Here is a 20065-nt window from a genome sequence, read left to right on the forward strand (position 1 = left end):
GTGGTAATTTGGCAGATTTGCAATAGAAGCCAATGGGGGAAGGGACGGTAAGCAATAGGAGTCCTAGACGAGTCTCCACCCAAGGTCAAGGCGCCCGCCCGACGGGCGGCGAATAGCAAGAGCGTTTCTCCGTAGCTCCGCCCCTCGAGGGAGCCCGAAGCCACGCTCTCGCCGGAGCCAGGGTACGTTCCCTTTAAGGCGTTCGGGAAAGTTACCGCGTTTGGAGACGGCGAAAGAGGCGCAGCTCATTTTGTCCCTCGCGGGCCCCTGTGGGCAGGGCCGGGTGCGAGGGCGGGGCAAGGGAGCGGCGGTGGGGGTCAAAGGCCACAGCGCGCACCACGTGGGCTGGTGACTCCGTCCTTCCCGCAGCGGCAGCGGCGCGCAGGGCACCTGGGTTAGTGGCGCGGCGGGCGGCGCAGACAGCCGAGCTGGACGCCCGCTCCCGCCGCCATGGTCATCAAGACGGACGAGTTGCCGGCGGCCGCCCCGGCCGACAGCGCCCGGGAGCCTAGCTCTCAGGCCGGTGGAAAGGGGCGGCCAGGCGCGGCCGGTGAGCGGGGCCGGGACTAGTGGGCAGCCCGGCGGGAGGCTGGACCAGGCCAAACGGGCGGGTGGGTTCGGGGTTGCGTGGGGACCGCCGCCTTCCCTCCGCGCCCGGCGGGTTGCATCTCGCCGGGCCCTCCACCAGACGCCCCTGCTCTGAAGGTCACCTTCACTGTCGCCCCCGGCTACGGCCCAGGCTTCGCACGTGGGGTCCCGGGGAGGGCAGTGGCGACGGGCACACGCGCGCCGGATCGCGGGGACACGTGCGCGCACACGCGGTTTCGGGGTGCGCCGCAGACGGACGGACTCCACGGCCCCACCCCCTCCGTGCCCGGGCATGGGGAACTCTCCCCGCTGGGGTCACTTGACACTTGCTCAGGCACCCCCTTCGCGTCAGGATCCCAAGCATTCCCTGTGCACAAGGCTGCAGCCCTGCGAATTAAGCTCAGCTTGCGACTTCTAAGGCTTGGTCTGTGGGAAGAGTGCGAGTTGGTGTATGTGCATCCCGAGGGGGCTTCTGTGGTTGATTCCTAGAAGCAAGGCTTTAACTCCAAGTTTGCAGGTTCTGATCGCCGTCCTGTTAGGTGTGGGCCTGATCCGCAGACCTAGGGGTCTGCCCGTGTACGGGGACAAAGCCAAACTCCTTGGCAGGAGGTGGTGTTTGTGCCAGAACTTGATCATTAACCCGCCTTATTGCGAAAAGTGGGTCAGCCCAGAATTGCTGTTTTTAAGGCAAAGGTCATGAGCGTAGAGTCAAGCTCCCAGCTCTCCCCCCTTGGGACTGTGTGGCATTGCCTTTGGGAGTGGCTGCAGCTTTTCCTGGGTGGAGCCTGCCTCCATTTCTCCTGGGCCTTCTCTGTTTTCTCTTTTCCTTCTGTCACATCTTTGACTTCAGCCTTGAGTCTGGAAGTCCCTTCCTCAGAGCCCCAGGGCTGGGCTGTGTCCCTCTAGGCCCTGGGTGGCAGTAGGAGTGCAGACCTACCCCTGCCCCTCACTCCACACAACTTTCCACAAAAGGGACTTCTCATCTTCATCTCCCTTCCCAGCTTGGGTGAGGCAGGATGCGAACAGTGTTAGGTGGGCTCTCTGACCCTGTAACTGATCACAGCAGAGTTAGCTGGTGGGAGGATAGGAACTGTAGCAGCTTTGCTGATTGCCTGGAGAAGGCCAAGGTTTGGGCAGAATGACAAATGCTGACGACTCCAGCTTACCAAGCTTCACCCTGATGAGGCTCTGAATCAGTGGAGCAAGCTAGATAAGTAGAGGTCGGGGCTGGCTGATTTCCCCTCTATCAAAGAGACCTGGAGATGAAGCGACTTGCCCAAGGTCACACAGCGATTTAGCTGTTGAGGGAAGCATTTGGATTTCCAGCTCTTGGCCAGACTGCCAAGGCTGCCCCAGCTTGTCCCAGAGGAAACTGGGGGAGGCACATTGGCTGGGATCATATGCTGATGAACGTTAAGAGGCTGAGGTAAGGGGAGAGTCTGTTGGAGGATTTCTCTGAGGGCCTCTGTGCTGAGGTGCTCTGTCTGGGGCAGCCTGGGTCAGGGGAGGGCATAGCCGTTCTTTTAGGGGAAACTGGAAGCATGCTAGCAGGTGGAACGTTGGCTCCTTAAGTCTCTGGGAAACTAGCATAGAGCTCGGATTTGAATCACAGCCGGCCTGAATCTAGCCAAAGAAGGAGGGGGCCTTGATGGAGACCCCCAGCAGGCTCTCACCAGACTTCTGACCTCAGAACCCAACTCTAGAATGCTCTCCAGTCTTCTTGAGGAGGTGATCAAGGCCTTTTGTGGGGAGACCAAGGGTCAATTACCTTGGGAATAAAGCTGCTTTTAAGAGTTAAGAGAAAGGTCAGGTTTTTCAAGTTCACGGTGGTGTGTCAAGTTCCTTCTGCCTAGGGGAGTGCTTCTTGGAGTTGAAGTCCAGAGCAGAGGGGAATGGGGTTGACAGGCTGGAGAGTAGCTTGGGGGTTTAAGGGAGCCCCTGGACAGGACCCCAAAGCTCTTCTTTTGGGTAGGTCTGAGCAGAGCAGCTCAGGGAACACTGGACTCTCCCCAGACCCTGTAGACCTGCTTCTGGCCTAGGTAGGGACAGGAAGGAGACAAACAAGAGATGCCCACCTCCTTGGAGTCTTCCTTAGGCTGCCTGCCCCTACTCCTTTCTCTTGAAGCCCTGGGCTCCTGGGCTGGGGTGATATGTCTTCTGGGGCCTTACTTCCTGCTGGAGCCTCACCTGCTGAGATTTTGGCTGGGGCGGGGCCTGGCCCTGGCACAGTCTGCTGAGTGAGGCCATGCCAGGCTGAGGAATGCACACAGGGGCCACCTGGGATGGCCTCCGTTTCTTTTCTAACTCCTTTTTTTCTGCTGTTCCTGGGGTCCCTGTGCTCCCTGCCAGGGCCGGGCTATGCTTTACCTCTTCATTCTGGTCTGGCCAGTGAAGACTAGGGGTGTGTATGCCGTGCTGTTTGGGTGACCCTTTCCCATTCTGAGAGGCTTGCCTTTCTCCTCCCCTAAAGCCCAGATCCTCAGGGTGCCACCTAGGATAAGAGACAGGTACCAGCCCAGGGGTGTGGAGGCTCAGGGGATGTAGAGGAAGGGAGTACTGTTGACCCAGTGGGTGCTGCAGTCTGGGGAGCGGCACTCAAGAGGCCTGAGCATCCTATGAATCTGGTTTTTCTTTGACCTGGCTTGGCTGCCTGTTGCTCCTGCAACCTTGGGAAGCTTGCTTACAAGCCTCCTGGAGCCTCAGTTTCCTAAAGTGAGATGGGCTGGTGGAGCTGATGGAGGGACCTACTATGGGCTGGGCCTAGAGCAGCATAGGATTTGTGATAACCAGAATGGAAGTGGTCTTTGCCAGGCTGCCCTGCCCCACTCCCTTCTCCAGAGGGTTAGGGTGTGTTTGGGGAGGGAGGTGGGAGGAGAGGGGCTCTGCCTGGGCCTGGGCCTTGTTCTGTCTGTTCACTGTGTGCTGGCCGGAACCCTTGGTGGGGGCTGTGGAGGTGCTGAGGGCCGGCTGGGTCCCAGCCTTTCAGGGCTGCCTGGGATAGGAGGGGGCCTGGAGGGAGCCTGGCTCCCTGCCCCCACCCTGGTTAGTATGGACGCCAAAACAGCCCTGACTGGGCCCTGGCAACAAGTCAGAGGCCCTGGGAAGGCGCCCTGGCGAGGCTGGGCATGTTCTTCTCCACCACCGCGCGGCCTTTGGCCTCCTGCTGCCAGCTCTGTTTTCCCAGGGGAGAGACTTGGTTTTCTCCTTGCAGCGCAGGGGCTGCTGGGAAGGGAAGACGAGCCTGCCAGCTTCTTGATGGCACTGGAGGCCTGGGGCACGGGTGCAGTTGTCCTCTGCTAGTCTGGGGCCCCATCCCCCTTCCCACCAGAACTAGTGACTCTCATGAAGGGGAGAGCTGCCAGGTCACCTGCAGGGGGCAGCACGTGCCAGAGGCCCCAGCCAGCCACTTGACCCAGGAGGCCGGCAGGGTGCTCAGTGCAGCGGATGGACAGGGGGCGGTCACCTCATGGCCTGGGCCCGGGTCTGCGCCAGCTGTTGCCAGCAACTGGCTGAAGCTGTCCTGCCCACCCATACTGGGGTCGGGGCTGAGGAGAGGACCCCCTTGCTGGACTCCGCCCCTGCCAGCCAGTCCCTGGGGCCCTCAATCCTGAGGGGCCCAGGTACACCAAATGCTGGATTCTGCTCCCCTAACGGCTTCACCAGCAGTGACCCCCTTTTGGGGGGATACAGGGAGGTGGGCCTGAGCACTGGTGGCAGCTCCACCTGGGATTCTGGAGCCACCGGGGCCTCCTGGCCCACAGCCGTCCTTCTGGCCGACCTTGAGCAGGATGCAAGGCAGGGGGAGTGTGCCCTTCCCAGGGCCACCCCGGCAGGCCTGGCCCCACTGAAACCCGAAGCCAGCCGGATCTCCAGCCCTGGGCCGACCAGCTGCATGGGGGTAAGGGTGGAGGCAGAGGCCAGAACGAGGGACACAGGCAGTGCCGGGCCTGAGCCGGAGAGCAGGCTGTCTCGCTGCCATGGAAGTCCTATGACTCCAGAACCCAGGAGAGGGCGGCCACCGACCACATCAGGTGGGCTGTGGGAGCAGTGAGCCAGGTGGCTGGCCACTTGTGGGGAGATCACTTGGCCTTGCTCCAGCAGTAGGGAGACCTTCAGGGTCCTCTGGAGGAAAGAGGAGGGGCAAGGCGGGCTGTCCTGGAGGACTGGGGGCTCCTAGGAACCAGCCATATTCCTTTGAAATCTGATCGGGGATTGGGTACCCCCTGGGGTGGGAACCTGTTGCTGAGGTGCCTTCTGGACAGGCTCCCTGGGCGGGGGAGGGAGCAGGAGCTGTGGCCACCCTTGCCCTCCTCTCCATCCCCCTGACCCAGACTCAGGGAGTGCAGGCCACCTGTCTGAGTCCAGGTCTCTGACCTCCCACTTCTGGGGTCTCAGACCTCAAAGCTGCTTTTCCATATTGGGTGGAGGCCCCTTACTGTGTCTCCCCTCATCCTGAGGGCTTGCCAGCCAGCAAAGCCTTTCTCAAGGACTCATTTCTTTTGCTGCATTTTGAAAGCTGACCACCCACCGCTCTTCTCCCACCCTTCTGTCCCTGTCCACTATGTCATGGAGTCGGCCAAGTTCTCCCTTTGGGGCTCACTTTTCAGGGGCTTCAGGTCACCCTGCCTGGGGCTCTGGGCTCACTGGAAGGAGAGGTCCTTGTGGTTCTTGGGAGAGTAACCTCAGGTTTGGAGAAGTGTGCTGGGGAAGAGGGGTGTGGGGCGGGGGTAACTACAGTCATTGCAGGTCCACAGTGGCCGAGACTGAGGACAGTGCAGCCACGTGGTGGTGGTGGGGCTTTTGATGGGAATCTGGGGTCTGCTCTTGGCTGTCACCCTTGGACAAAGGCTCTGAACTCTTGGGCCTCAGACATCCTCATTTGGGGGAAGGAGGAGACTATCTGAGCTCCTGGTGGTTCTGTTTATCACTAAGTTGAGGGGATGCGGGAAGAGGGCATGGCTCCCCCTGTGCCCTTCGTGCAGTGCTTATCTGGGCTTCTCCCCTTTCCTGAGGCCCCTGCTCCATGTTTCTGGTGGGTCTGAGTAGAGCCCACACAGGTCTGGAGAAACGTACCTCATCCCCACTCCTCACAGCTGGGTTGGGAAGAGGAGGTAAGGCTGGAGGGGATGGGCTGGGGTCTGGAGCAGATCTAGGGGAGCTGACCTGTCTGGACCTCCCAGAAAAGCAAGGGGCCAGTTTGGCTGCCAGGTTGACCCTGGGTGGGAAGGCCCTGTGGGCCAGGTGAGCACCAGGCAGGCCTGTTTTGCTGGAGGGTTTAATGTGAGAACATTCTCTGTTCCCCTGGGTTGGGGGAGGCGCTTCTCTCTTCCCCTAAGTGCCTGGGGACAAAGGGAAGCTGCTGCTTCTCTGTCCCCCACAGCATGTGAATTGGTTGCAGTTCACAAATGTTAGGCTTAATGACACATTTACAGTAATTAATTCATTAATTCAGTGCCTTTCTATTGAGTGCTGCTAAGACAGAAGGAAGAAAATAGAGCTGCTGGTGTGAACAGCCCCCCCCCCCAAGTGCAGCAGGACACATGCTCTGGGTACAGTGGGGACGTGGTCCTTCAGCTGTCTGGGGTCAGCAGAACTTTAGTCAGAACTCAGGGTGGTTTATTTCACCTAGGTCTTGATGGATGAGAAGGAGTTTGGTGGAATGGTAAGTGGGGGCCAGCGTAAACAAAAGCACAGGCAGGAGGGAATGTGAGTGGCCTGTTCTCAGGCTTCTGAGTCATTTTGGTGTAGCTGCACCTTGACCAGAACTAGCAGGAGCTGAGATGGCTTTCGGCTGGTGCCTGAGAGTATTGGCCTAAGATGCTTGGATCTGGTGAGCAGTGGAGAGTATTAGAAGGTTCTAAGCGGTGCTTAGAAGTAGGGAAAGTGGCCTGCAGCAGGGCCGTGGCTGCAGAGTCTGGGTCCTGCGACCAGTTTGGAGATTAGATTGGGTGACTAGATGGAGGGAGGGTGTTCACATAGCAGGGGCTAGTTTGTGGAGGAAGATAAATTCCATGCTGACAAGATGAGTCTTTGGTGAGGCCTAAGCAATGGCAAACGTTGAAAAGCTGGAGCGAGGCCTGGATTGGTCATGTGAGCTGTGAGGCAGGAGGGCGTTTGAAGTCATGGGTGAGGGTGAGACGGGAACAGGAGAGGCTGGGCCCAGGGACACCCACAGCTTGGGCTGCTGGGAGAAGGGGGAGCTGGAGGGGAGGACCACGAATGTCAGCGTCCGTCAGGGAGGAGGAGGAAGTGAGCAGTGGTGGCGGTGCTGCAGAGAAGCCAGGTGCATAAGGCCAGAGCAGACCCTTGGGTTTGGTCCTCAGGGTGGTGTTGGTGACTCTGGGGAGAGTGGTCTGGGTGGCCTGCTCAGATGCCAGACTGGTGGGCTTAGGAGCAGATGGGCTGGGAGGGCCTGCGGTGTGGAGGGGCACAGGGAGTGGCCAGGACTGAGGGAAGTTGTGTGCCCGGGTACTGTGGGACTGGAGTCTGGGGTAGGGCTGAGTCTCAGGAGGACATGCAGATGCCATTCTGTTAGGGCTTGTGCCCATCTGGTAGGTGAGGCAGACGGCCCCACCTCACCAACGAGGCCTATCTGATTCAGCTCCTTGTCTCCCTCAGAGCTGCCATCAGTCATGCTATTAAATGGAGACTGCCCCGAGAGCCTGAAGAAGGAAGAGGGGGCTGCCGAACCCCCCCGGGAAAATGGGCTGGATGAGGCTGAGCCGGGAGAGGAGACCACTGGACAGGAAGTCATTGTCATTCAGGACACGGGCTTTTCTGTGAAGATCCTGGCTCCTGGGATTGAGCCCTTTTCCCTCCAGGTGAGATGGTGGTGCCAGGGACCAGAGCCCAAGCCTGTCAGGGAGGACGAGGCTGGAAAGCCCAGCTTTGCCCTTGTTCATCCTGGCCCCATGTTACAAGCAGGAAACTGAGGTCCTGTGCCTTGCCCAAGGTCACTCAGCATGTTGGACATGGGAGTCCAGGCTCTGCCATTGCCCCATTACTAGGGGACAGGTCCCAGCTGGGGCTGCCAGCCCTGTATGGGGAGCCACATGGTAGTGGCTGGGTACTGTTAGGGTCCCAGGGCTCCCCAGCCTTCTGCTCTGTGCCCTCAGGTAAGTAATCTTCCTGGCTGTGGTTTTACCATTTTCCTGAGAGGAGAGTGGTATTGGGTGGTCTCCAAGGACAGAGCTAACTTACAGGTCTTGCCAACTGGTTACTCACTGGGGAACCAAGCCAGGTCTTCTTAAGTCATCTGGACCCACAGACTTGAGCCCCAGAGTACACCTTCTGGAAGAGGGAAGCCCTTTGCCTTGGGAACTTTGGCATTAGACCAGGGAGGAGGCAAGATTGCTATTTTCTTTTCCTTGTCCTTACACTTCCTGCTGCTCAGCTCAGGGCTTGCTTTTGGTCTGCAGGAATGGTTTAGGCCTGCGGGTAACAGGCCCAGGCTGTCCTGCACACATGTGTATTCCCTGCACGGCACACACGAAGGTGCAGGTGGGCATGAGATGTGTGGGCAGGGCCTAGAATTTAAAATAAAAGCCAAAAAAGGGGAAATAGTATTTGGGACATTGATTTTAGGGACATAGGTCCTTTGGACTGGGGAAGGCAGTGTTTTCACTTGCGTGGGCGGGGCCTTCTCCCTGGCAGGTGTCCCCACAGGAGATGGTACAGGAGATCCACCAAGTGCTCATGGACCGTGAAGACACGTGTCACCGCACCTGCTTCTCGCTGCACCTGGATGGCAACATGCTGGACCACTTCTCAGAGCTGCGCAGCGTGGAGGGGCTGCAGGAGGGCTCAGTGCTACGTGTGGTTGAAGGTTTGTCCGGAAGTTTCCAGGCAGCACCCACCCCCATGCTCCTCCGCACCCCCACCCCACGCCTCCTGCTGGTATCTTGGAATCTGTGTCACAGATGACCACGTGGAGGCTCAGGGCAGCATTGAACTTGTATAGGCAGGATTGGAGCACAGTTCTGCTTCTTAGGCTCTCTCAAGCGCACCCTTCAACTTCATGGGTTAAATATCAGAGTCGTGACTTAAAAACACTCACACACACACACACACACACACACGAATAGTACCAAGCAAGGGCTTGAAATCAGCCCTGTCAAATTCTATGGAGATAAAGGTTCAATCTCTTAAGGAAACTAAAGTTTCACACCTCAGGACTAGGGAAGTCAGGCCCAGTCAGCTGGCATGGGAGGCTGGTTTGTTTGCAAAATAAAAGATCCCATGAACTTGGGTCTCCTAGGAGACCAGGCTCAGAGTTTCCAGGCCTGTCAGCTAAAGAGCAAATGTGGGGAAGATGTAGCCCGACTGTGCTCAGACTTATCTGATCACGGAACCTCCCTCCTTCCCCCAAAGAGCCCTTATTAAAATTTCTCAAAATGCATGTTGGCGGGCAGTGTTGTAGTTTGGGGTCCTATAAGTCTTCAGGCTGCCCAGGTGAGGGCTGCCCTGGAAGAGTGGGACTGAGGCCAAGGGGGCCAGCCATCCTGCTGGCCTGCCCACTCGTGACATTCATGGCCAGAGAGCAGGGGGCTCTGCGAGCTCCTCAAGGCCTGTGTGCACTCCCAGAGGCATTTCTTATGCCCTTTGACAGAAAGTTCTTTACAAACAAGGATCCCTGCCCACCAGCAGGCAGGTGTGCGTACTGAAAGCAGAATTTCAGCTTATGTGTTCATAGTGGAAATTCTTTGTGAAAGCCTAAAATTGAAAATCAAGGCCACCTGTGGTGGCGCCATGGCGGACTTCTATCTGCTGGGCAGGTCATTGCAAGGAACAAGGCCCTAACGCCCTGCTTCTGCCTCTCCAACAGAGCCATACACGGTAAGAGAGGCCCGCATCCATGTGCGCCACGTTCGAGACCTGCTCAAGAGCCTGGACCCGTCTGATGCCTTCAATGGGGTTGACTGCAACTCCCTGTCCTTCCTGAGCGTCTTTACTGATGGCGACCTGGGAGGTGCAGGAGGCACTGGGGCTGGTGGTTGGGCAGAGGGGCCGGGAGCAAGTTGGCCAGGGACTAGCAAAGGGACTGAGGGCTGAGCCTTACCACGTGGGGGGAAGCGGGGTTGGAGGCACCCAGCCTGGGGCCACTTTAGGCAGGGAGGTGGTTGATCCTGTGCTGACCACCAGCCTCTGGTCCCTCAGACAGCGGGAAGCGGAAGAAGGGCTTGGAGATGGACCCCATTGACTGCACACCACCCGAGTACATTGTTCCAGGGAGCCGGGAGCGGCCGTTGTGTCCCCTGCAGCCCCAGAACCGTGATTGGAAGGTGGGACTCCTGGAGCAGATCTCTGGTGGGTCAGGGGATTGCCACACCAGGAGGCCTGGCCCACTCATACTTGGCCATTCCTGTAGCCCCTGCAGTGCCTGAAAGTGCTCACCATGAGCGGCTGGAACCCACCCCCTGGGAACCGCAAGATGCACGGAGACCTCATGTACCTGTTTGTGATCACGGCCGAGGACCGGCAAGTCAGCATCACGGCATCCACTCGGGGCTTTTACCTGAACCAGTGAGTATCTGTGTGGGCCCGCTCTGGGGCGGTGGGCAGCCTCTCGGGCCACCCTGTGCAGTGGTCACCCTCTCCCTGCAGATCCACAGCGTACCACTTCAACCCCAAGCCTGCCAGCCCCCGCTTCCTCAGCCATTCCCTAGTGGAGCTGCTCAACCAGATCAGCCCGACCTTCAAAAAAAACTTTGCTGCACTGCAGAAGAAAAGGTAGTGCCTCACCTGTCCATCCCTCATCTCACATCCCACGGAGGGTGGGTGAACTGGCCAGTCCAGAGCTGTGCCCCAGCACCCGGAGCTGCCTTCCAGACAGTGGTTAGTTAGTGGGAGACAGCAGCCCTCCGACAGGTGCCGGACTCTCTAGGGTGGGGCCTCAGTGGGGAGATGCTGGAGCCAGTGGGGTCTTAGAGGAGAAGGGGCCCAGGGCAGGGCTCTAGGCTCAGCAGGCTGCCCCATTTCCCCTCCTCTTGTCACAGGGTACAGCGCCATCCATTCGAGAGGATCGCCACCCCATTCCAGGTGTACAGCTGGACGGCGCCCCAGGCGGAGCATGCCATGGACTGTGTGCGTGCGGAAGACGCCTACACCTCCCGGCTAGGCTACGAGGAGCACATTCCCGGACAGGTGCCTGCGACAGCCGCCCACCCTAGGCAACCCCCTCCATTCCCCTGGTAGGGGCGGGGCCAGGCCGGCTCTGGGCACCTGTGGGGCTGTCTACGGGGAGGTAGGAGAAGGGACTACCCTGAGCAGAGCGTGGGGCTCAGGCTGACTGGGCATCTCCCTCCCTGGTCCCTCTGCAGACCCGAGACTGGAACGAGGAGCTGCAGACGACACGAGAGCTGCCCCGGAAGAACCTGCCTGAGCGGCTCCTGCGAGAAAGAGCGATATTCAAGGTGCCCGCCAGCCTCCAGTCTGCTGGTTTCCTGTGGACAGGAGGAAGCCCTGCAGGGCATTCTGCCAGCCTCGTGCCTCCCAGCCAGCACCCCCAACTCCTTTTTCAGGCCTCTCTGAGATTTAGAGTCTTGCCTGCAGGGTGGGCTGGGTGACAAGGTCCATTCCAGCTTTCCTCCCAAAACACCCTCAGTGGGACCCTCACCTGGGCACACATGCCCTAATTTGATGTCATTAGCACTTCTGCTGTAACAGAGAGATGAAAAAATAGTGCTTTCAAAAAAGGTTAAAAATCTTCTATAATCTTACTGCCTAGAGATGATAATGGTAAAAATAAGATTCAAATGTTCTGGGTACAGACTTTGCTGGGTGCTGTGCTGGGTGCTGCATATTTACCTCCTCGAGTCTTTCGGACACCTCAGAAAGGTTGATACTTTTATCACTGTTGTGTTATAGACAGAAAACAGGTCTGGGAGGTGACCTGGCCAAGTGTACCTGGCACATAATTGGTGGATCCCAGACCCGCCCCAGTCCTCACACTCCCTGTTAATCACTAAGCTTTGTTGTCTCGCAGTTAAGTGTTTCTTCAAAATGTGGATTTCTTGGCCTTTTCCTAAGGCAAGGGAACTTTGTCCTGCTTACCTCTGCCAGCTCTGGGTGAGCTTGACCAGGCGGCTCTCTCACCCTCTGGCCTCGGTCCCCCTAGGTGCACAGCGACTTCACGGCGGCAGCCACCCGGGGCGCCATGGCGGTCATTGATGGCAACGTGATGGCCATCAACCCCAGTGAGGAGACCAAGATGCAGATGTTCATCTGGAACAACATCTTCTTCAGCCTAGGCTTTGATGTCCGTGACCACTACAAGGACTTTGGCGGGGACGTGGCGGCCTATGTGGCGCCCACCAATGACCTGAATGGCGTGCGCACGTACAACGCGGTGGATGTGGAGGGGCTGTACACGCTGGGCACGGTGGTGGTGGATTACCGCGGCTACCGTGTCACGGCCCAGTCCATCATCCCCGGCATCCTGGAGCGGGACCAGGAGCAGAGCGTCATCTACGGCTCCATTGACTTTGGCAAGACGGTGGTGTCGCACCCACGGTACCTGGAGCTTCTGGAACGCACCAGCCGGCCCCTCAAGATCCTGAGGCACCGGGTGCTCAACGACCGGGACGAGGAGGTGGAGCTTTGCTCCTCCGTGGAGTGCAAGGGCATCATTGGCAATGACGGGCGCCACTACATCCTCGACCTGCTGCGCACCTTCCCCCCCGACCTCAACTTCCTGCCCGTGCCCGGGGAGGTGCTGCCCGAGGAGTGCACCCGCGCCGGCTTCCCCCGTGCCCACCGCCACAAGCTCTGCTGCCTGCGCCAGGAGCTGGTGGACGCCTTCGTGGAGCACAGGTGGGGAGCGAGCGTGGCCGGCTGCACCTGCTGGGGGGTGGTCCTGGGCCTGATCCTCAATGGGAGAGGCTTTAGAAAGTGAAGAGGAGCTCTGGCCTCGGTCCTCCCAGCCCCAGCCCCACCCACTGGCATCAGGCTCCCCAGCACAGGCATCTAGGAGCTTTGTGGGATTAAAAACTAGCATGTGTCTAGACAAGTGGCTTTCAGTGGAAGCAGTGCCATTCCCTTAAGGAGTACATGGTGTTTTTGAACCTCCCAGTGCAAGGGGCCTGGAGGAAGGGCAGGGGGCGTCCCTACCGCTGGCACTTAGTGCTTAGGAGTCAGCCCGTCAGAAGTCCGAGGTTCCGAGTAATTCTCACCCTCTAAGTGCCATTGGGGTTCCTGTCATTCTCAAGAGCCCTGGCCTGCTTGTTAGGCCACTCCCAGCTGTCCTCTTCCTGTCTGGGAAGATCCCCGTTTTTGCTGTGACCTGCCGCCTCCTGGTAGAGTCACTGGGTGTCACGTGCATGTATCTGTGGGCAGTCACACACTGGGCAGGATGTGTCCCCGGGCCGGCAGGGTGTCCAGCCCCAACGTTACTTAACCCCCACAGTGCGGGAGCTGGGGACTGGCTCTGGTGCCCACAGCGAGCAGGAAGCTGCCGGGCCAGTGAAACTTCTAGATACCCCTTTCCCATCCCCTGCTCTGCCCCATCCGCTGTGCTCTAGGTACCTACTCTTTATGAAGCTTGCGGCACTGCAGCTGATGCAGCAGAAAGCTAGTAAGATGGAGAACCCCACGTCACTGGAAAATGGCAGCCCTCCGGACTCGATGTCCAAGCCTGAAGACCCCCCGGCACCTGAGGTGGGAGGCGAGGAGGAGGGCAGCAGTGCTAGCGGCCTGGCCAAGGTGAAGGAGCTGGCGGAGACCATCGCCTCGGACGATGGGACAGGTCGGGCGCTGTGGCTGCCGGGGGAGCCCCAGGCCAGGGGAGGCTCGGGCCACCACCCCAGTGGTGGAGGGAGGGGGCTGCCACCCAGCGGGCCATGTCTCCACAGCAGACCCTCGGAGCCGGGAGGTGATCCGCAATGCGTGCAAGGCGGTGGGCTCCATCAGCAGCACAGCCTTCGACGTCCGCTTCAATCCTGACATCTTCTCACCAGGCGAGTGGTCCTCTTGGCTCCCAGTGCTGGTGGGCCTACTCGCACTCCATTGCTGCCATCTGTCCGGCCCCTGCCTCCCTTCCGCCCAGCTCAAGCCTCTGCTCTCCCTTCTGCAGGGGTTCGCTTCCCTGAGTCCTGCCAGGAAGAGGTCCGGGACCAGAAGCAGCTGCTGAAAGATGCCGCTGCCTTCCTGCTCTCCTGCCAGATCCCCGGCTTGGTGAGGGCAGGGGCAGGGCAGGGAGCTGCGCAGAGGGTGCTGTTACAGACCTTGGGGCCTCATCCATCTCTGCTCTGGAAGCTGGTGGGCCCTTCACAGGAGTGACTAGTGAGACAGGCAGGGTGAAGTCCTTGTTCCCACTGCCCAGATGCGGCTGCCGACCCAGAGGAGCCAAGGGAGATGGCAGGCACAGAGCCAAGGGCGATGCTCTGCACGCCCACCCTTGTGGGCTGGCAGCTAGCGGTCTGGTCCTCCGAGTCCCCTTGTGACTGGTGGTTGCAGAGGGTGGGAGCGCTGTCCTGTTCGCCCTCACAAGCTTTGTACATAGGCCCTGTGGACGACGGGAGCTGCTTCCTGCTAAAGCAGCCCTGAGCTCAGGAGCCGTGCTTGTCCCCCAGTCTTTGAGCCGAGTCTGCTGTGCCAGCTGCTCCAGACCCCTGCTATCAGAGGGAAGCCAGTGCTGCTCCACGGGGCTTGTCACCTGTGGGGCTCCCTCATCCCTGCCTCCCTGAAGGGTGGGCCCAACAGTCACAGGGGTGATGGTGGCCTATGCAGAAGACTGGGGAACAAGGTCTCACGTCTTGTGGCTGCTTCATGTCCTTCCCTCTTCCCAACTGGGAGTTGGGGTCTTAGTCCCCTCCTTCCTTCAGGGCCCCATGATGGTGTGGGCTCCCCAGAAAAACCCAGGGTAGCAGGAGGAAGAGGGCCTGGGCTGGCTGGGGGGGCCTGACGTGCTGCAGCCCGCAGGTGAAAGACTGTGCCGACCACGCGGTGCTGCCCATGGACGGGGCCACTCTGGCTGAGGTGATGCGCCAGCGAGGCATCAACATGCGCTACCTGGGCAAGGTGCTGGACCTGGTGCTGCGGAGCCCGGCCCGTGACCAGCTGGACCACATCTACGTGAGTGGTGCCCAGGGCAGCTGTGAGATGGGGGGCCAGGATGGAGGTCTGGGGCCTGACCAGGACTCCCCTCTCTGAAATCTTATAGAAAATCGGCATCGGAGAGCTCATCACCCGGTCTGCCAAGCACATCTTTAAGACATACTTACAGGTACTGCCACCCTCTCCCCAACCCGGGTTGTGGGGGTTTTGGGGTAGCCTGGGTGGTGACCTTAGTCCAACCTCCCTCGCAGGGGGTCGAGCTCTCGGGGCTCTCGGCCGCCATCAGCCACTTCCTGAACTGCTTCCTGAGCTCCTACCCCAACCCTGTGGCTCACCTGCCCGCTGATGAGCTGGTTTCCAAGAAGAGAAACAGGAGGAGGAGAAACCGGCCCCCAGGGGCAACAGATAACACAGCCTGGGCTGTCATGACCCCCCAGGAGCTTTGGAAGAACATCTGCCAGGAGGCCAAGAACTACTTTGACTTCAGCCTTGAATGGTGCGTGCGCGGCTGGGGTGGGCATAGGGGCGCTGGGCTCCTGGACAGTGTCCAGGTCCTCTGTGGTCTCCAGTGGTGAACAGGGGAGGAAAAAGAGGGCAGCCTTGGGGGACCATTTGTTTGGAGAAGTGGGGAGCAGAGTTGGGAGGGGGCGCTCGGGTGGAAAGGCAGCTGTGGAAAAGGGGTAGATGGGTGCTGGGCTGCCCTGACCCACCCACCACGCCTTCCCAGTGAGACCGTGGACCAGGCTGTGGAGACGTACGGCCTGCAGAAGATCACGCTGCTGCGGGAGATCTCCCTAAAAACCGGCATCCAGGTGGGTTCACAGGGTCCCACAGGGTCTCAGAGCCCCTGGGGGAGGTGGGTGGGGCTGTGCCGGCCACTGGAGCCAGGGCTGAGGCTGCCTGTGGTGTTGGGCTGCGCCCCCAGATCCTGCTGAAGGAGTACAGCTTCGACAGCCGCCACAAACCCGCGTTCACGGAGGAGGACGTGCTCAACATCTTCCCCGTGGTCAAGCACGTCAACCCCAAGGCCTCAGACGCCTTCCACTTCTTCCAGAGCGGGCAGGCCAAAGTACAGCAGGGTGCGTGCTAAGTGTGGCCGGGGGAGAGAGGGACCCCCGGGCTGGCCCTGACCTTCACCCTCGGGGTGCCTGCAGGCTTCCTGAAGGAGGGCTGCGAGCTCATCAGCGAGGCCCTGAACCTCTTTAACAACGTGTACGGCGCCATGCACGTGGAGATCTGCGCCTGCCTGCGCCTCCTCGCCCGCCTCCACTACATCATGGGCGACTACGCCGAGGTGGGCCTCGCGTACCCTCAGGGCCTGGCCTGGCATTGAGGGAGGCGAGCGAGGGAACTGGGGCTGTGTTCTCACCCCCTAGGGTAGTGGGAAGTGGGAGTCCAGGCCGGTCCCTGTCTAGGGCCTGGGGTGCTGCTTATCTTGGGGCCCTCAGAGGAATGTGGAGACAAGGAAGAGCTTGTCCTGCTTGTGTGGCTTCCCTCAGCCCCCACCTGAGGGCTGTTTCCTAGGAAGAGCTACAGAGCCCATGGACAGCATCGGGGTGATGCCAGGACCTCCCTTCACAGGGAGGAGGGAAGGATAAATTCTGATTCTAGCACGGAGCACTCGTAAGCACCACATGAAGCTGCTGGAAGCTTCTGCTGTTGCCTGTAACCATCCTGGGGCTTCGAGAGGCTGTGTCTTGTGCCAGGCGTGCTGTTGGTGCCCCACTCCCCACTCTCCTTCCAGCCACAGACTCTTGTTTCCTTTCGTCTGTGTGTGCCTTTTCTTATGACGCATACTTCTTTTGTTGCACAGTTTTATTAGATGTGTATGTATATATTTGCATAGGTTTTGGTAGAGGGTAAAGGGCTTAAGATGAGTGTTTTAAAAAATGAAGCAGTCTCAGAGTGGGGCATAGACTTCCACGGTCACAACAGTTGAATTTTGACCACTTTTCCACTGCCTTTGTGCAAAGTAAAAGTAGAAATTGCAGCCACAGGCTGAGCTGCTGTGGAGGCTCATGGGCCAGGCAGACTGGGTGTGGGATGGTGCTACCAGGGATGACAGCCCCCCACCTCTCCCAGGCCCTCAGTAACCAACAGAAGGCTGTACTGATGAGTGAGCGAGTGATGGGCATCGAGCACCCCAACACCATCCAGGAATATGTGAGTGGCTGCCAGGGGCGGGGCCTGCAATGGGGCGTGGGGCCGTAGCTGCCCTGGCCTGACCCCGCTGCCCCCGCAGATGCACCTGGCCCTGTACTGCTTTGCCAGCAGCCAGCTGTCCACGGCCCTGAGCCTGCTGTACCGTGCCCGCTACCTCATGCTGCTTGTGTTCGGGGAGGACCACCCTGAGATGGCACTGCTGGATGTGAGTCCTGGGGAGGGGCAGCGGGACTAGCCTCCGTTCCAGGGGAGTGGGAGCTGACCAGGGCCCTCCCGACTGCCCCCAGAACAACATCGGGCTGGTGCTGCACGGAGTGATGGAGTATGACCTATCGCTGCGCTTCCTGGAGAATGCGCTGGCCGTCAGCACCAAGTACCACGGGCCCAAGTCCCTCAAGGTGGCCCTCAGGTGAGGCTGTGCTGGGTTAGGGGCCGGGCGGGCCTGGGATCCAGCACTCTGACTTCCATCTGACTCCTGAGGAGATTTCTCTCAACTTCCATCTCTTCTTTGAGCCCTGGGCTTGCACCTTCCCCTAGGATAGACTCCAGAGCGGGACCTAGGGTGGCCTGCACACCCCCATCAGGCCCCGCTGGCCCACTCATGCCCCTCCCTTGCTCCCGCACCCCCTCCCCGCAGCCACCATCTCGTCGCTCGGGTCTATGAGAGCAAAGCCGAGTTCCGGTCAGCCCTGCAGCACGAGAAGGAAGGCTACACCATCTATAAGACTCAGGTGGGCGGCTGTGGGGGGCGGGGTGGGGCCCGTGGGCGGGGCAGGGTCCATGGGCGGTGCTGACCCCTCCCGCCCCGGCAGCTGGGCGAGGACCACGAGAAGACCAAGGAGAGCTCCGAGTACCTCAAGTGCCTGACCCAGCAGGCCGTGGCCCTGCAGCGCACCATGAATGAAATCTACCGCAATGGCTCCAGCGCCAACATCCCGCCCCTCAAGGTAGGTCCCCGGGCGGGGCTGGGTGGGGCCCCTGCCTCTCTGTGCCCACGGGGGCTCACCTTCCCGGCACCCTCAGTTCACAGCCCCCAGCATGGCCAGCGTCCTGGAGCAGCTCAACGTCATCAACGGCATCCTCTTCATTCCTCTCAGGTGAGCCGCGCCCCGCCGCAGTTTGGAAGTCGGCCTTTAGTGTTTTTTTTAAATATATAATATATTGACACAGCTCGAAATTGAAAAGTACAGCCACCGAATTACCTCCCCCTCAAAAACAATAAAAAATATAGCCAAATTCTCCCCCCCCCAAAAAAAACCAAAAAAACTGAAGTACAGTCAGTGATGAGAAGTTCCTTGTGAATCCTTTGAGAAATACTCTGCATAATTGGGTAGATATGGATCTATAATGTTCCCCTGGGTAATTTGGGGGGAGGTTGGCACAAAATTGTAGCAAACCATGCACATAGACATTTTTTCCTGTGCTTAATCTATCTTGGTCATCAGTCCACGTCAACAGAAAGTGTGGCTTCATTCTTTCCAGTGCAGGGACATGCCTTTGGGCGGGCCCTGAGGGTCCCCGTGTGACTCTGACAAAAACAGTGCTACCTTCGTGAGCCCTCGTCCTGGGTCCCTCCCTGCTGTGTGGGGCTCGGGCTTGGTCAGCTCAATGTTTGATTCACAGCCTACCTGCTGTTCGTTGCATCCATACCCGTTTTCTGGGTATAACCAGCTGCAGGAGCGGCCAGAGTGCTGCGGGTTTGAATGGGGTGTGAAGGCGGAGTGGGAGCCAGGCCTTACCTGGAGGCTGTTGGGAGCCTGGACTTCTTGCTTTCCCTGCATTCGTGGCCCCTTCAGCTTTGAGGAGGGAAGGACTTGTTCCACACATGTCTCTCGCTGCACAAAGCACAGAGCCTGATCTTGTCCCACGTTTAAGCAAAGCCAGTAAGGTGACAGAGGGCCCAGGCCCACTCTTAACACCCATTCTCACCCTCGTCCTTCTACTCAGCCAAAAAGACTTGGAGAATCTGAAAGCTGAGGTGGCGCGGCGGCACCAGCTCCAGGAGGCCAACAAGAACGGGGATAAGGCCGAGGAGCCCATGGCCACTGAGCCGGAGCCACTGGGGGTCCCAGAGGATGTGGCCTCCCAGCCCCCGGCTGCCAGGGACCCTTCTTCCCTGAGCTTGCAGGGGTAGAAAGGGAGAGACAGACGGACAGTCAGCTGCCCCGTTACCCAGTGCTCCAGACTCCAGGAGAAGGGGGCGTGCCCTGCACGTGGAGAAAGGAAGCAAGTCCCTTTTCTTCCACGTTTCCAACCCCACCCCCCACCCCCTGCATCCTCCTGGGACCCTGGCCTGCCTGCCCCCCTGAAAGATGTTCTTGCACCAGTTCAGTGAATATACGATGCAGAGGCCTCACCGGAGACATGGATGGAGTGTGCGGGCGTCCATTCCCAGCGGGACGTGGTGGGGGAGGTGCCCCCTCGGCCCCCATTCTCCAGCAAGTGTATGCGAGTGTGTCCACGCGCCCTGCCCCGTCCGTCCGGACGTGTACATAGCCCCGAGCCGGTTCTGAGCGGGTGACGTGCAGATGAGATTTCTCAGGTCATTTGTATGTTTGACGTTATGGCTGCTGCTTCTGCTGCCACTACCCCCCGGGCTCCACCTGGCTGAAAGTCCAGGTTTGAAGCCAACAGGGGGAGCTTTCCTGTGTTCTGGGATGGGGACCCAGAGCTCTGTGCAGGGCTGGAGGGTTGGGGTGCACTTTAGCTTCATGGCGGGCTGAGAGCCGCAGCGGCTCTGCTCCCATGCTTGGGCCTGGCCCGGCTGTGCTGGGGATGGGCAGAGGTGGTTCCCCAGACACCCCTGTGCCCAGCCCCAGCCCTGGCTCCCCTGGGCCCAGCAGGAGGTGCTGCCTCCCCACTTCCCGCACCCCATCTGGGGATGACTTTGGGGGTCTAGTCTGAATGTATCCTTCTCCCCTTGAACCTCAGCTGCCTAACGCACAGTGGGGGTGGGTGGGAGGGCTTGGGGAACTGAATCATGGATCCTAGGGGAGAAGTTACAGATACAGGAGCGATTGTCACTTGTTTGTGGAGCCCAGCTCCCTACTTGGTTCTTGGCTACCCGAGCACCTCCAGAGAGGAGCTCTGGGGGTGACAGGGAGGGGGCTGTGGAAGGTGGTGGCCCTGGCTCCTCCTCCCCCACCTGCCTGTCCCCCTGCTGGGTGCCTACTGTCTGTGGGAGCCCTGATGGGTTGGGGGAAAATGCCACCCTCCTGAGCCGGAGGAATCTGTCCCCGGCCTAGGGCCTCTGCCTGGTGGC

General features: G+C 59.5%; 1 protein-coding gene across 2 annotated transcripts; it reads left to right on the forward strand.

The window, feature by feature from the left end:
- Nucleotides 1-335: 335 nt before the first annotated feature.
- Nucleotides 336-18937, forward strand: CLUH (clustered mitochondria homolog). Of its 2 annotated transcripts, none has more exons than XM_032457445.1 (26): nucleotides 336-550; nucleotides 7207-7409; nucleotides 8242-8413; nucleotides 9413-9556; nucleotides 9745-9869; nucleotides 9956-10110; nucleotides 10192-10317; nucleotides 10584-10731; nucleotides 10908-11000; nucleotides 11705-12399; nucleotides 13107-13330; nucleotides 13437-13541; nucleotides 13658-13758; nucleotides 14506-14658; nucleotides 14747-14809; nucleotides 14892-15136; nucleotides 15368-15452; nucleotides 15566-15719; nucleotides 15795-15934; nucleotides 16723-16803; nucleotides 16883-17008; nucleotides 17091-17212; nucleotides 17441-17534; nucleotides 17616-17750; nucleotides 17827-17900; nucleotides 18751-18937. In XM_032457445.1, exons 1-26 carry the CDS (start codon nucleotides 451-453, stop codon nucleotides 18935-18937), a joined length of 4050 nt encoding a protein of 1349 aa, XP_032313336.1. In that variant the 5' UTR covers nucleotides 336-450. The 2 variants fall into 2 exon arrangements, with proteins under 2 accessions (XP_032313336.1, XP_032313337.1); XM_032457446.1 differs by having other exon boundaries at nucleotides 451-550; nucleotides 13440-13541.
- Nucleotides 18938-20065: the final 1128 nt, after the last annotated feature.

Source organism: Camelus ferus, chromosome 16 (genome assembly GCF_009834535.1).
Source record: "Camelus ferus isolate YT-003-E chromosome 16, BCGSAC_Cfer_1.0, whole genome shotgun sequence".
Taxonomy (NCBI): domain Eukaryota; kingdom Metazoa; phylum Chordata; class Mammalia; order Artiodactyla; family Camelidae; genus Camelus; species Camelus ferus.

What these genes read in the sequence shown, in the direction of transcription:
- CLUH (XM_032457445.1), top strand. Translation starts at nt 451, where the DNA reads ATGGTCATCAAGACGGACGAGTTGCCGGCGGCCGCCCCGGCCGACAGC. An exon ending in CGCCTCGGACGATGGGACAG is followed by an intron (nt 13,331 to 13,436) that starts GTCGGGCGCTGT and finishes ATGTCTCCACAG; the next exon opens with CAGACCCTCGGAGCCGGGAG. An exon ending in TCATGGGCGACTACGCCGAG is followed by an intron (nt 15,935 to 16,722) that starts GTGGGCCTCGCG and finishes CACCTCTCCCAG; the next exon opens with GCCCTCAGTAACCAACAGAA.